This window comes from Cherax quadricarinatus, chromosome 20 (genome assembly GCF_038502225.1).
Source record: "Cherax quadricarinatus isolate ZL_2023a chromosome 20, ASM3850222v1, whole genome shotgun sequence".
NCBI lineage: Eukaryota > Metazoa > Arthropoda > Malacostraca > Decapoda > Parastacidae > Cherax > Cherax quadricarinatus.
Window position 1 is genome coordinate 35,050,251 of NC_091311.1, and position 17,500 is coordinate 35,067,750.

Consider the following 17,500-nt stretch of genomic DNA (forward strand, 5'->3'; position numbering starts at 1 on the left):
CTAACTTCTTTCATTGGGTTTTGTTGAAGTTACACTGGAGTTTAGCAGAGAGGAGGGAGAGCGGCAGCCTCGGTCACTACTTATTACTTTTGTCAAATTATGATCAAATATATTTGAGGATGAAGGTTGGGAGTGGAAGATGATGGTGGTAGTGGTGGTGGTAATTGTGGTGGTGGTGATGGTGATGGTGGTGGTGGTGGTGGTGGTGGTGGTGGTGGTGGTGGTGGTGGTGGTGGTGGTGGTAGTGGTGATGGTGGTGGTAATTGTGGTATTGGTGATGATGGTGGTGATAATTGTGGTGATGGTGATGGTGGAGATGTTGATGGTGGTGGTGATGGTGGTAATTGTGGTGGTGGTGGTGATGGTGGTGGTAATTGTAGTGGATTTAATTATGCAATATTACAGGGTGTAGCAGAGGTTGGTTGGTAGTGGAGGGTGGGTGCCGGAGGCAAGGGGAAAGACTGGTGGAATGATGAGGTAAAGGGGGTGACAAGGGTGAAAAAGTCAGCGTATGAGAGATTTTACAATGCAGAAGTGATAAAAAGAGGGTGTAGCATATAAGCGGAAAAATAGAGGTTAAAAAGAGGAAAAGGAGTGCAGAAGAAGAGCCAGTGAGACTGACTAAGAATAAAAAAAAAATATTTTGAAGAGAGATTAATAAGACGACAAAGCCTCGGGAACAAGTGGATTTACCGTTTAAATACAAAGCTGAAAGCCATTAAATGGAAAGGTGGGAGTACAGGGGAAGATGGAGAGAATATTCTAAGGAGTTGTAAAACGCTGATAAAGAAAGGGAGGCAATAATTTCATGCATTGGACAGGGACGATACAACACCTTGTAGGAGTGAGGAAGAGTGAGACGTGAATGTGGGGAAACCCTGTAAGGCAGTGGATAGAATGAAAGAGGGGAGAAAAAAGAAGCTACAAGAGGTGGAATAAATAAAGAAATGCTAAAAGCAAGTGAGAATATACAATTTTGGAGCGGTTGGTGTATTCAAAATATCAAAGAAATTTTAAAGAAAAAAAGGGAATAATTCCATTGCATTTTATATAAACATTATTATTATTATGACAAATAATGACGAATTAATACTGACAATCAGTATATAACAAAGACACCGGGAGGCCTGGTCTACGTCCAGGTCTCCCGGTGGATCATGGCCTGATCAACTAGGTTGTTACTGCTGGCCGCACGTACACCAACGTACGAACCACAGCCCGGCCGATCCGGTACTGACTTAAGGTCCAGCTTCCTCTTGAAGACAACCAGGGATCTATTGGTAATTTCCCTTATGGATAGTGGGAGGCTGTTGAATAGTCTTGGGCTCCGGACACTTATGGTATTTTCTCTTAGTGTACTAATGGTGCCCCTACTTTTCACTGGGCGGATGTTGCATCGCCTGCCATTTCCGAAATCTTTAATTTGTGTCTTTATTGTTTACAATTATTGTTATGAAGATGAAGACATAAGGCACAAAAACATTCATATATATATATATATATATATATATATATATATATATATATATATATATATATATATATATATATATATATATATACCCACATAAATGCATATGCATACATACATACATACATACATACATACATACATACATACATACATACATACATACATACATACATACATACATACATATGTATGCATGGCGTTATATTCATGTGTTTCTGACTTAGTCTAATATATCCAGTTACATTAATACTTTATCAAATATTTATTACAATAATAACGTTCATGCCGCTGCATTATAATCTGCTACATAATATATGGATGTGAAGCATGAGTGGTGAATGTTGCAACAAGGAGAAGGCTGGAGGCAGTGCAGATGTTATGTCTGAGGGCAATGTGTGGTGTGAATATAATGCAGAGAATTCGTAGTTTGGAAATTAGGAGGTGAGAGATTACTAAAACTATTATCCAGAGGACTGAGGACGGGTTGTTGAGATGGTTCGGACATTTAGCTCTGGAGGATGGAACGAAATAGAATGACTTCGAGAGTGTGTAAATCCGTAGTGGAGAGAGGGCGGGGTAGGGGTCGGACGTCATAGGATGTTAATGTTTCAGTTTTATAATTGTAGTGTAAGCATGTCTCTGGCAAGACAGTGATGGAGTGAATGATGATGAAAGTTTTTCTTTTTTGGGTCAACCTGCCTTGGTGGGAGATGGCCGATGTGTTAATAAATTTTATATATATATATATGTCGTGCCGAATATGCAGAACTTGCGATCTTGGCTTAAATAGCAACGCTCATCTTGCCATATAGGACAAGTGAAAATTTGTGTATGCAGTAAATTCACCAAAATCATTCTGAACCTATCGAAAAAAATATATTTCACTGTGTTTGTTTAGTATTAAATTATTGTAAACAAATCTAAAATATATTTAGTTGGCTTAGGCTAAAATAAATTGCTCTTGTTATAATAAGGTTAGGTAAGTTTTCTAAGTTTCTTTTGGTGCAAAATTAAAATTTTTTACATTAACATTAATGAAAAAAATATATCTTTAAACGTATAAGAGAAAATTTCAGAAAGGACTTAATTTTAAATGGGTTCTTGCTAATTGACCAGTTTTACATATTCGGCACGACATATATATATATATATATATATATATATATATATATATATATATATATATATATATATATATATATATATATATATATATATATATATATATATATATATATATATATATATATATATCCTATTCTTCTCTTTCTCTCTCCTAGGTACTCACCTGTCGTCTTTAACGTAAGTGTGAGTATCCCAGGTAAGCAGCTCGAGCACCTCATCCACCTGCCTCATCCACGACACCTGCAACAACCAACACTTGTAGTTAGTGATGACACTCAGAGCTTACCATTACCTGCTACAAACACCACTGTTAGCGTAGAGGCGGGACCAGGAGCTGTTAACCACAAACAGATGAGTGCTTGCAACTGAGCATGCGTAGATGAGTACATGCTGGTGAGTACATATGAGTGCAAGTACAGTATACACTGAGCAGGGTGCAAGTATTGACTCTTAAGACTCGTCCCTTATGCACTCTAGAGGACGAGCAAATATACTTTCTGTTTTACTTCACCATAAGTGTCTTTGTCTTCAGTCGTGTCTTATATACGCCATTTCATCCTTGAATAATTTTTTTTCGATAAGGATTGAAAGTAAACAACGTTTGTACTCAAAAATAACATTCTTGAAGCATTCTCTTCTGTGCTTCAGTAACTCCAAAAACTAAATATGTTTTTTTTTTTTTTTAGCCTAAACAAAATTCAAGTAAGAGTCTGCAAAAATTGAAAAAAAAAAAAAGGACACAAATGTCTTTCAGTTTCGTTTTTAATATTTAGAATATTTTATCCTGGTACAAAGCGCCTCCGTCTTTTCTAGTCTATATATTTTAATTGAAATTTTCAAATTTCCCCCCAAACGTGACAGAAAAAAATAAAATATATGTGAAAAATATTGGGAATTATCACGGCTTTTACATTTCAAATAAAATATTAAGATTTTTTTTTTGCTCTATTTGTACCTTAAAATAGAGTTTAGAGCCTTCCAATGGGGTACCTTGATGTGGATGGGGGGAGGTAGAGCAGTGTTGCAGGGGAAACGGAAGTTACACTCCATTTCCCTGGATCAAACCTGATTACCACCCATTCCCCAGCCTCTGAACAAGATCTGATTGCCTCCCATTCCCCAGCCTCTGAACAAGACCTGATTACCTCCCATTCCCCAGCCTCTGAACAAGACCTGATTACCTCATATTCCCCAGCCTCTGAACAAGACCTGATTACCTCATATTCCCCAGCGTCTGAACAAGACCTGATTACCTCCCATTCCCCAGCCTCTGAACAAGACCTGATTACCTCCCATTCCCCAGCCTCTGAACAAGACCTGATTACCTCCCATTCCCCAGCCTCTGAACAAGACCTGATTACCTCCCATTCCCCAGCCTCTGAACAAGACCTGATTACCTCCCGTTCCGCAGCCTCTGAACAAGATCTGATTACCTCCCATTCCCCAGCCTCTGAACAAGACCTGATCACCTCCCATTCCCCAGCCTCTGAACAAGACCTGATCACCTCCCATTCCCCAGCCTCTGAACAAGATCTGATTACCTCCCATTCCCCAGCCTCTGAACAAGACCTGATCACCTCCCATTCCCCAGCCTCTGAACAAGACCTGATCACCTCCCATTCCCCAGCCTCTGAACAAGATCTGATTACCTCCCATTCCCCAGCCTCTGAACAAGACCTGATCACCTCCCATTCCCCAGCCTCTGAACAAGACCTGATCACCTCCCATTCCCCAGCCTCTGAACAAGATCTGATTACCTCCCATTCCCCAGCCTCTGAACAAGACCTGATCACCTCCCATTCCCCAGCCTCTGAACAAGACCTGATCACCTCCCATTCCCCAGCCTCTGAACAAGATCTGATCACCTCCCATTCCCCAGCCTCTGAACAAGACCTGATCACCTCCCATTCCCCAGCCTCTGAACAAGACCTGATTACCTCCCATTCCCCAGCCTCTGAACAAGACCTGATTACCTCCCATTCCCCAGCCTCTGAACAAGACCTGATCACCTCCCATTCCCCAGCCTCTGAACAAGACCTGATCACCTCCCATTCCCCAGCCTCTGAACAAGACCTGATCACCTCCCATTCCCCAGCCTCTGAACAAGACCTGATCACCTCCCATTCCCCAGCCTCTGAACAAGACCTGATTACCTCCCATTCCCCAGCCTCTGAACAAGACCTGATTACCTCCATTCCCCAGCCTCTGAACAAGACCTGATCACCTCCCATTCCCCAGCCTCTGAACAAGACCTGATCACCTCCCATTCCCCAGCCTCTGAACAAGACCTGATCACCTCCCATTCCCCAGGCGATGTAATGGCCCTTGCGACTTCAGTACTTTCCCCATGAATTCTTTTTAATTACAACCGTTGAGTCTTTTCGATGTTAAAAATTCTCCTTCGATATTTTGCGAAGCACATGCAATACAACAGACTTAATAGTGGCACTTTATTGCCACCTCTTGTCCATATGTGACTCGGATATAGTATATGTAAATGAAAATATTATAGGAGTATAACACATTGTTGTTCTTAGTGGTTATACGTGAGTGAGACACTGTAGTACTGGCACTTGTTATACATGAGTGAGGCACTGTAGTACTGGCACTTGTTATACATGAGTGAGGCACTGTAGTACTGGCACTTGTTATACATGAGTGAGGCACTGTAGTACTGGCACTTGTTATACATGAGTGAGGCACTGTAGTACTGGCACTTGTTATACATGAGTGAGGCACTGTAGTACTGGCACTTGTTATACATGAGTGAGGCACTGTAGTACTGGCACTTGTTATACATGAGTGAGGCACTGTAGTACTGGCACTTGTTATACATGAGTGAGGCACTGTAGTACTGGCACTTGTTATACATGAGTGAGGCACTGTAGTACTGGCACTTGTTATACATGAGTGAGGCACTGTAGTACTGGCACTTGTTATACATGAGTGAGGCACTGTAGTACTGGCACTTGTTATACATGAGTGAGGCACTGTAGTACTGGCACTTGTTATACATGAGTGAGGCACTGTAGTACTGGCACTTGTTATACATGAGTGAGGCACTGTAGTACTGGCACTTGTTATACATGAGTGAGGCACTGTAGTACTGGCACTTGTTATACATGAGTGAGGCACTGTAGTACTGGCACTTGTTATACATGAGTGAGGCACTGTAGTACTGGCACTTGTTATACATGAGTGAGACACTGTAGTACTGGCACTTGTTATACATGAGTGAGGCACTGTAGTACTGGCACTTGTTATACATGAGTGAGGCACTGTAGTACTGGCACTTGTTATACATGAGTGAGGCACTGTAGTACTGGCACTTGTTATACATGAGTGAGGCACTGTAGTACTGGCACTTGTTATACATGAGTGAGGCACTGTAGTACTGGCACTTGTTATACATGAGTGAGGCACTGTAGTACTGGCACTTGTTATACATGAGTGAGGCACTGTAGTACTGGCACTTGTTATACATGAGTGAGGCACTGTAGTACTGGCACTTGTTATACATGAGTGAGGCACTGTAGTACTGGCACTTGTTATACATGAGTGAGGCACTGTAGTACTGGCACTTGTTATACATGAGTGAGGCACTGTAGTACTGGCACTTGTTATACATGAGTGAGACACTGTAGTACTGGCACTTGTTATACGGGTGCATCTCAGTGCCTTTGGGCACTTAGAAGTGTTTCTTAGAATTTTCTTACTTGTGTTAGAGCAAAGACAACGTTTGGCTCTCGGGAGAGCTTTTCACCAAGCCATGACTAGACAAAATTCCCAATGGAAATAAGTCACTGTCTGACGTTTTTGGGTTATCCTGTTTTACACTTATGCTGCTTTGTATGATAATCTAAGTAACTGTATTTGTGTATACCTGATTAAACTTACTTAATAATCAGCGAAATATTGTCAGTTTTACGCTTCTCTCTCTCTCTCTTTTTTTTTTTTTTTTTTTTTTTTTTTTTTTTTTTTTTTTTTTTTTTTTTTTTTTTTTTTTTTGTTTTGTCATTCCCTCTATCGACGTTAACGTAATATTAATCATTTTCAAAATATTTCAAACTAGAATGTGTACAGTGCATATAAATGTCTCTGTATGTGAAAGTAATCACAGTGAAACGCGTGACAGCAAATGGAAAAAAATAATTAAAACAGTGAAAAAAATGAACAGGAAACCCTAAACGCTTGCGTGTGTTTGCACTCTGAAGATGTGTGTGCGAGCACCTGAAAACGCTCAGGTTTTTTCTGTTTACTTTTATCTATAAACAATTAACTTAAAATCTTATATTTAATTGCATGCAGCATTCATAATTTTCTATATAATAATAATGAATGAATCGTCATCATCATCATCATCATCATCATCATAATAATAATAATAATAATAATAATAATAATAATAATAATAATAATAATAATAATAATAATAATTATAATAATAATAACAATAATAATAATAATAATAATAATAATAATAATAATAATAATAATAATAATAAAATAATAATAATAATAATAATAATAATAATAATAATAATAATAATAATAATAATAATAATCTTTATTTCTACAAGTAAATGTACAAGGTATACAGGCCTAGCTGACAATAATAATTTACTACTGTATAGAAAGCCGCTTGTTATGCTGAGCATTTCGGACAAATTAGGTCAATTATGTCCCAGGATGCGACCCACACTAATCGACTATCACCCATATACATATTTTAATGATAGGTGAACAGGGACAGCAGATGTCTTAAGGAAGCGCATCTAATGTTTCCACCCGTAACGGGAATCGAACCAAGGACCTCAGTGTGCGAGTTGAGTGCACTAGCAAACGAGCTACATTGTTCGGTGATTCGCGAATCTGAGAGCAAATTAACAAGGAAATACCAGATGGGTCAGTTCAGTAACGAGGATAACGATAGATGGAGCCCCACTACATGTGATAGTCTTCAGTGTTACTAACTTAGCTGGTATATATACTGGCTCCCTTCCCTTTACGCTTCTCTGTGACTAGTTAATGGTACAAGTGAGACCGAAACGTCGTCGTACGTTTCAGTCTCCTACGTGAGGGGTTAAAATAGTAGAACTTTCCTGTCAGACAAATATCACATTATTGATAGTTACGGTATTAAGTTAGAAGGGGTTAACAATACCTTTATTTATATTGGGTGGCCCTGTGGGTTAGAGCATTCTGAAATTTTCGCTCACCATGACGCGGGTCAATACAGCACGGGTTCGAGCCTCCCGCTAGTCGCAGTGCTGTTATTGATTAAACACCACTCGTTCGTGGTTAAAATAATATATATATACTGCTTGTGGAGGCTAATACACCAAACGGGGAGTAGAATGAAATTAGCTCTGAGGCCCCTACACCATCGTATGTTCTCGGATCACAGTACAACACCTAGCTCTGCTGGGTACGTGATTCTTGTAGGATTGTATGGTTCCGTAGATTAGAGTGTCGTGGAATTTTCGCTCACCATAAGGAGGACTAAATCAACACGGGTTCGATCCCCGGCTAGTCGCATATATATATATATATATATATATATATATATATATATATATATATATATATATATATATATATATATATATATATATATATATATATATATATATATATATATTTATATATATATATATATATATATATTTCACTCTCTCTCAACTCCCTTGTTTGAGTATTTCATGATGGTGAGCACGAGCGAGGAACTGACACAGGTTCAGACGCTGTCAAAGATCGCAGAGGCTACGATCCCTTCTCTGTCTCTCATACCACAGATGTGTCAAGAATTACTAATGGTCAAACTGCACTTGAGGAGAGGAAATGCTTGGCTGAATATCACTTAAGTAGCGAGATGGGCGTTATACCTTCTAGGGAATGCAGTTACAGTGTATTAGTAGCTGTAGGAGTAATTACTGTTTGTCAAAGGTGCTTGTCGATAGACACTTGGCCTGTGCTAATTTTGTGTGTGTAAGTCACACACACACACACACACAAAGGTGAAAGAGTGTGCTGCTAGTATCTTTTATGCAAATGCAAGAAAGTAAGCGAGAAAACTGGAACACAAGACACAGATGGAAATTAAGGCACTGAAAATGAAATGGAAATATATTGAATTGACAAACGTTGGGGTTGAGAGAATCTAATTAATTTAGCGAGGTGGGAAGAGGAAGGAGAGAGAGAGAGAGAGAGAGAGAGAGAGAGAGAGAGAGAGAGAGAGAGAGAGAGAGAGAGAGAGAGAGAGAGCAATCACTGGTAAGATCCTTGAGACAATAATCTCAAGACAAATGACAGAGTTTTTTGACTACCACTCACTACTTTGTGATCGTCAATATGGCTTCAGGAAAGGTTACTCTGTTGCTGATCTGTTGTTAAACCTCTCCACTAAGTGGCACCAGTCACTGGATGAATCCAAAGTCAGCTGTGTGGTAGCACTGGACATTGCTGGTGCTTTCGACCGGGTGTGGCACCAGGGCCTCTTAGCAAAACTTCAAGCACTGGGAATTGCAGGCTCTACGCTATGTCTCCTCAGTGATTACCTTCATGGTAGATCTCTAAGTGTAGTTCTCAATGGAACGGAATCAGCAAGACATCCTATTGGGGCAAGTGTTCCACAAGGAAGCGTGCTGGGACCATTGTTATGGAATGTCTACTTCAACGACCTTCTTCATCTCATCTCAGAATCACATGCATATGCAGACGACTGCACACTGACATTCACTTATCCAAGAGAAGAAATGGCAGCTGCTCTAAGCTACATCAATCACCAGTTGAGAGCTATATCAGCTTGGGGAAATAGATGGCAAGTAACATTTGCACCTGAGAAAACGCAAATGATGATCGTCTCTAGGCACCATGATGGTAATGCTGATGCAGTAGTAAGGATGAATGGGAGGGTGTTGGCACCTGGAGAAGAAGTTGATATCCTTGGGGTGAAATTTGACTCTAAACTAACCATGAAGAACCATGTTGTAAATCTTGCAAACAAGGCAGCCAGGAAGCTTACAGCACTTCGCCGTATCTCGCATCTACTTGACAGTAGGGGTTGCAAGATTCTGTACGAGGCACAAGTACGCTCGCACCTTGAGTATGCTCCGCTCTCTTGGTTTTCCTGCCCCCCCCCCCTCTCATCTGCGACTGCCTGACAGAGTAGAGAACAGAGCAAGACGTCTCATCTCTCGCCTGGACCCATCCTGGATAGATCTGTCATTTCAGCAGAGCCTTCAACATAGGAGGGATGTGGGTGGCCTTACTGTTATGTACAAGGCCAATATTGTCAAAGTACCACACTTGGATCCACTTCGAGGACAGCGTGAAACAAGCTTTTATGCCACAAGACGGGCAGAAAGCAGCAACTTCACTCTGGCTGTATCCTTCTCCAGAACTTCACTCCATCTGAAATCCTATATACCCAGGATGACTCGAGTATGGAACACATTCGTACAGCATAATGATGTCAACGAGATAAAGTCAGTTGATCAAATGAAAATGCTGGCCCACAGATGGCTCCAACTTCATCCTGTTCCCTACTTGTATGTCTCATAACAATAAAAATGCTTTCAAATGAGCTGATGTAGGTAACAGCTCTTAGCTTGCCAATAAAGTTAGGAATCCTTAACCTGTAAATAGCTTGTCAATAAAGCTAGGGATCCTTAACCTTGTCAAACCCTGTGTAAAAAAAAAAAAAAAAAAAAAAAAAAAAAAGAGAAAGACAGAGAGAGACAGAGAGAAAGAGAGAGAGAGACACAGAGAGAGAGACAGAGACAGAGAGACAGAGACAAAGAGACAGAGACAGAGACAGATACAGAGACAGAGAGAGAGAGAGAGAGAGAGAGAGAGAGAGAGAGAGAGAGAGAGAGAGAGAGAGAGAGAGAGAAAGAGAGTAGTTGTAAGTGGGGGACAAAAGGGAAGATATAGACGAGGGTGGTGGTGTTTGTGGCGGTGGAGACGGAAAGTAAACATCACCTCGAGCATATCACAGGTTCTCCAACCTACCTTTGGCAGCACATACGAGACTGTACCATCTCAACACAGCCTTCAGTAACCCTAACAAAGAATTCTTCAGCACGTTACGCCATTAGTGAATCGCAGCAAATGCTTTCAAGAACCTCTACAAAGAATCTATGAGATTCTGCACATGTGACCGAACACATAACATTGAACGCGAGAGACCACGTTCAGAATGAAATGAAAAAAGAGATTACATTTAATTTGTGAGTGATAACATTTGGTAAGTTTTACATTTGGGTTAGATTACATGTGGGTAGGAATTCATTCGAGTAGGATTACTTTCGGAACGGCTTTCACCGGGGAAGATTGCATTAGGACGAGATTACATTTGGGTTGGATTACATATAAACGGGATTATATATCGACTGGATTACATTTGAGCGGAATTACATTTTGACAGGATTATATATTGGCTGGATTACATTTGGGCTGGATTACATATAATTGGGATTATATATCGACTGGATTACATTTGAGCAGAATTACATTTAAATGGGATTGTACATATATCGACTAGATTACATTTGGGCGGGATTATATTCGGTGATCGTGGAAGGCGATCGCGATCCAAGCAGTTGGAGGCGGGTTGAGGAACCCCGTCTACATACAGAGTACGACAAACGTTGGGTTTCCGACGAAATACGCGACTGAACATGAACAGTGATCGGCTGAACGAGAACAATGAACGATTGACTGTGAACAATGAACGACTAAACGAGAACACTGAACTACTGAACTTGACCATTAAACGAGAACACTGAACGCGAATACTGAAAGATTGAACGAAAACACAAAACGACTGTAGGAGAACACTGAACGACAGAACGTGAACACTGAATGACTTAGCAAGAACGCTGAACTACTGAACGAGAACACTGAACGACTAAGCATTCAACGTAGAATGGTCCTGTATTTGCATTTTTTCCCTCTAAGTCATTCATTATCCAGGAAAATACATTCATTACTCAGAAAAAAATACTTTACTACACCACGTTAACAGTGAAGGCTCCAGTCGTTTACTTTTTTTAGTAAAAGTTCCTTTGCATAAAAATAAGAGTGGATAGAGACTCGAACTGTGGTCCTTGCAAATAGCAGAGGCCACGGAGCTTACAAAAAGATGATTTTACAGCCAGTACTTCTATGACTTGATTTTATCAGCCGCATCTATTGTGACCCAACTGCTTCATCTCACAACCACAGAAATTTTCATGGTACAACCATTCTCATTCCTCTCAAACCCGGAAGCTTTCACTCTACATCAGGTCCTAGATCACTCAAAGCAAAGAAGCTTTCATGGTACATCAATTCTCAGACCACTATCATGGTACATGTACTCTCATACAACTCTAAGCCATAGAGTCCGTAAACCCAAGATAGACCGTAACGAACGAGTGAGTCAGTGAGTGCACAAAAAGGCTCGAGCCTTAGTCCTTGCACATACTAGACCCAACACTAACCACTCAGCCACTCACTGACATTCGTTCATTACGACTTATCCTAGGCCTAAAAGACTCATTATTTGTTCCAGCGTTTGTGGCTTGTATTGGCTTTTAGTCAGGACTGGCTTGTGTTTACCTAGGCAAATGAAGAGGGATTTTTTCGAAACCTTGTTTGAAACCTTGATGCCTCACCACGTTTTCTAGCTCACCTGGGACGGATTTTCTCGAGAATAATCATTTTGTAAGATTTATTCTCTTTGTTGCAAAATTCTCGTAATTTTAGTGAGTTCCATGATTCGGTCAGTTGTGAAACTTCAATTAGACAGCTATAAAGCTATTGTAGGGAGTAGATCCCTGTCGATGTAGTATGGTAGCTTAGTAGCTAATAGATGTATGTCATCATTTTATTGTGTTTACTAGGTAGTAGAAGCAAGTCACAGCTCTCTGGCAGTCCTGACCAGCGGAGCGGAAGTTACATGACCCTATCGAATACTGGACAGACATCACAGAAGTACTGACCACACGTGTTGTCTTGGACAGACGCTACAGTAGTACTGATCACCCGTTGTTGTCTTGGACAGCCACCACAGGAGTACTGAGCACCAGTGTAGAGTCTTGGGCAGCCACCACAGTAGTACAGACCACCAATCTTTGGAGGGGAATAACTGAGACAGTAATTCTTACAGGGCTGACTTGGGATTGGTGTAGGTCCGTCCCTGTAAACAATTCAGGGAGAATTCCTCACAATTATCATAGTTTTATTCCCCTGAATACTAATCTCTAAGCATTCCCCATTATTTTCCCTGGGGTGTGACCACAGGACTGTGCCTCAGCACTCAAGTCTTGAGTCATCACTGAGGAACGTGAACATCTATCTTTCCAGTTTGATAATTGTGAGCGATGTCTTTTCACGCCATTGAATTAAAAGGTTAAGAGCTGTCTTTTCAGCTCATTTCAGCTCACTTCAAAGCTCATTTCTGTTCATTTCAAAGCTCACTTCATCTATTTTCAGCTAATTTCAGTTCATTTCAAAGATCATGTGAGCTCATTTCAAAGCTCCATTAAGCTCATTTCAAAGAGGTGTCATCTCAGCTCATCTCAAAGGACAGCACTGAGGTAGAATATAGTCCCAACCCCTGGATGACACTCACAATGCCTTTCTATCTCCCAGGTACCCGTCTACTTCAATCTGGACACGGGGACAGCTGTAAGGGGACCTGTCCCCTTACAGCTGTCCCAACGTAGAAGACACGTATTTAGAAGACACGTACTTAAAAGACACATACTTAGAGGACATGTACGGAGAAGACATATGTGCAAGGTACAAACGTTGAAGACACATACGTACAAGACACATGTGCTGAAGACACATATGTACAAGACACATACGTTGACATACGTTGAAGATACTTACAGCTATAAGATTTATTAAAGAAATCGTTTCGCCACAAGTGAGGTTACTGTGGTTTATGTGAGGTGCTGATTGAGCGCTAGTATGGCTTATGTGAGGTGTTGAGTGCTACTTGAGGGCTAGTGTGGTTTATGTGAGGTCTTGAGTTCTATTTGAGGGCTAGTGTGGTTTATCTGAGGTGTTGAGTTCTATTTGAGGGCTAGTGTGGTTTATCTGAGGCGTTGAGGTGCTGCTTAAGCATTACCGTGGGCTCTGTAAGGAGTATTTCCAATAAACTGAACCTCTAAAATGCCGTGAAGAACCATAAATTTTATTAAATTTGATATCATCCTGGGTAGTCGGTTCACTGAGTTTAAAACCTATCTACTACACGAGGGTCATTAAGGTGTGTGACGCCTGATCACTTCTAGCCAAGAATACTGTAATACCTAAAACTGGGATTAAAGACTAATTTTACTTAATATACATTGAGAGGAACCTCGATGTATATATCCTGTTTATATTATATTATATTACACATATTTGCCAATAAATTTTATTTCACAATGTAGTGTTACTTAGTTTCTGTACACACTGCTTGACATTAATTACTTAAGTCGTGTGCTACGTGATGACCTTGTTTTAGTGAAATCAGGTGTTAGTTATGACGTTTTAGTATTGTCAGGTGTTATGACCTTGTTTTAGTGTGGTCAGGTGTTATGACCTTGTTTTAGTGTGGTCAGGTGTTATGACCTTGTTTTAGTGTGGTCAGGTGTTATGACCTTGTTTTAGTGTGGTCAGGTGTTATGACCTTGTTTTAGTGTGGTCAGGTGTTATGACCTTGTTTTAGTGTGGTCAGGTGTTATGACCTTGTTTTAGTGTGGTCAGGTGTTAGTTATGACGTTTTAGTATTGTCAGGTGTTATGACCTTGTTTTAGTGTGGTCAGGTGTTATGACCTTGTTATAGTGTGGTCTGGTGTTATTACCTTGTTTTAGTGTGGTCAGGTGTTATGACCTTGTTTTAGTGTGGTCAGGTGTTATGACCTTGTTATTTGAACTCATCGGTAAACCCGAATGGACCATTCAACGCTAAGAGCGCTGAAGGCACCATATATATATATATATATATATATATATATATATATATATATATATATATATATATATATATATATATATATATATATATATATATATATATATATATATATATATATATATATATATATATATATATATATATATATATATATATATATATATATATATATATATATATATGTATATATAGTATTACTAAATTCAAATTTTTTTCCGTGTTACAATTGCATCAGACAAATTATGGACCAATTTGAAATTCTGATGTACAAAATATATTGTTTTAAAAGTTAGCAATGTAACCAAAAAAATTGTGAACTCAAAAATAATAGTTTGAGGAAGTGTTGTTGGTGTCGTCTCCCGGACTGTTGTCATTATCATATATAATGTAACCATGTCGCCGCTAGGCTTTTTCACTTTACATACATTTAAAAAAATTTCACCGTAATGCTTTTTTTAAATGACATTTAAAAAATTTTTTCACCGTAATGCTTTTTTTAAATGACTTTTTATCCATTTATTATTTTTAATTATTTTTAAATCCGCTTATTAGAATATAATTTGTGTTTTTCATCGTTCTTAAGTTTGAAAAGTAATTTTTTCAAGAATAAATTTTAAAATTGTTAATCTATTTTACCTAATAGATGTTAAAGAAATTATTTGTTTGTTTCAGGGAATAATGTTAATAAAATATTAGTCTATTGTACCCCATAAACTTAAAAATCTTTTTTTTTTTTTAATATATATTGAGTTAGAAAAATTATTCTTTTTCACTGTCATAAATTTTTAAGAATATTAATACATATTTAACTCTTAGTTTATAATTTCTGTTTATTCCACCTTATTTATAAGCCTTCTAAAAAATCTTAGGCCTAAATTCCTAATAATTTCTGCTGACCAGATCTTACCTTAATTCTCCAAAACAACGAACGTGGTGTAAGATATTTTTTTCCAGTGTGATAATCCTTCCTGTTTACAGTTTCTAATTATGAGAATACCAGAAGTGGTTCCCAAGTATTTAGCATCACTTAGAACACGTCCGTCAATTAGTGTGTTAGATTTCTAGCCACTAGGCTGCACGTGGGTCATTAAGGCTGTAAATCACCTGTAATCTGGCAGTCAGTGGTTTTTAAATCCCGAAATTAAACTCTCGGTATATAGAGATACACACCTAGAAGTATATGTGCACTCAGCGATAAACTAAGTCGGCATATATATATACCCGTGTACTCGTATATACACTAGGAGACACACACACACACACACACACACACACACACACACACACACACACACACACACACACACACACACACACACACACACACACACACGCACGCACACACACACACACACACACACACACACACACACACACATATACACACACACCTCAGTGTACATTGAGAGATACACTATTCTGTTTATATAAAGTAAGATATACACACTTCTCGTTGTATATATACTTGGATAAATACGAGGATATCTGACGATTTATATACCTTGGCCTCTCCGTTATTTAATTGGTTTGTTAGTTTTAAATCCTATCAGCTGTACACGAGGGTCATTAATACTCCAGTTCACCTGTACACTACCAGTCTACCAGTCTACCAGTCTAGAACACTTTAATCTAATAAATATGAAAAAGCAAAAACTCTGCATGTTACTTACACACACACACACACAGATATATATATATATATATATATATATATATATATATATATATATATATATATATATATATATATATATATATATATATATGCAATAAGATCACAGTAAACAGGTGATTTCAGAATATGCAAAACAACCACTCTGAAAGAATAGAGAAATTCCAAGCGCTTTCGTGACTACTCACATTATCAAGGAACTATAGTTCCTTGATAATGTGAGTAGCCACGAAAGCGCTTGGAATTTCTCTATTCTTTCAGAGTGGTTGTTTTGCATATATATATATATATATATATATATATATATATATATATATATATATATATATATATATATATATATATATATATATATATATATATATATATATATATATATATATATATATATATATATATTATATATATGTATATATATGGAACATCATCAATTTTTTTCCATCAAAGTCGACTAACTTTAAGGCCACATTCGTTATGTCTGATGCCAAAAGTTTCTCATTTAAGTCTGTGCAATTTTCTACGACGCTTTGCCTTCCACACCTCCCTCCACTCCTCCCTCCACCCCTTCTTCTACCCCTCCTTCCCTCCCTCCCTCCACCCCTCCATCCTCCACTCCCTCCACCCCTCCCTCCACCCCTCCCTCCACTCCCTCCACCCCTCCCACTTCCGACAATTCATTGCAACATTTATTACATTTCCATGACATTTTTTGCTGATCTTCTGACGACAGGTAATTTGACTCAGTTTCCGAAAAATTAATCTTTATTTTATGCATCCAATGTTCATGTAAATTCCTTTTGTAGCGGTCTTGTGGTCTGCTCTGTAATACGCACACACACACACATACACACACACACACACACACACACACACACACACACACACACACACACACACACACACACACACACACACACACACACACACACTCACGAGAGGCTAAAGGAATTAAACCTAAAGACATTAAATAATAGAAGAACCAGGACAGACATGATAATGACATACAAAATACTCAGACGACTTGATAGAGTGGACAGTGTTCGAGATGCGAGAACCATCAGGTACAGGAGGATGCTGTTGGTGCTAAGATTTATGACTCACGGAGGGACATCAGGAAGAATGTCTTCACCCTCAGGGTGACAAGCAAGTGGAATGACTTTTACGAAAGAGTAGTGGAGGCACGTTCCAAACACAGTTTCAAGTATACGTATGACAGGGTTCAGAGAGAGAGAGAGAGGGAGAGAGAGAGAGAATGAGAGTAAACGCAGCAAGA

General features: G+C 39.0%; 1 protein-coding gene across 1 annotated transcript in view; it reads right to left on the reverse strand.

The window, feature by feature from the left end:
* LOC128700502 (uncharacterized) overlaps positions 1 to 17,500 on the reverse strand; it is a 164,370-nt gene that overhangs the window by 42,433 nt on the left and 104,437 nt on the right. The window contains exon 4 of the mRNA XM_070086927.1: positions 2,763 to 2,839. Within this exon, the coding sequence (XP_069943028.1) occupies positions 2,763 to 2,839 (77 nt within the window). The remainder of the gene's footprint in view (positions 1 to 2,762; positions 2,840 to 17,500) is intronic.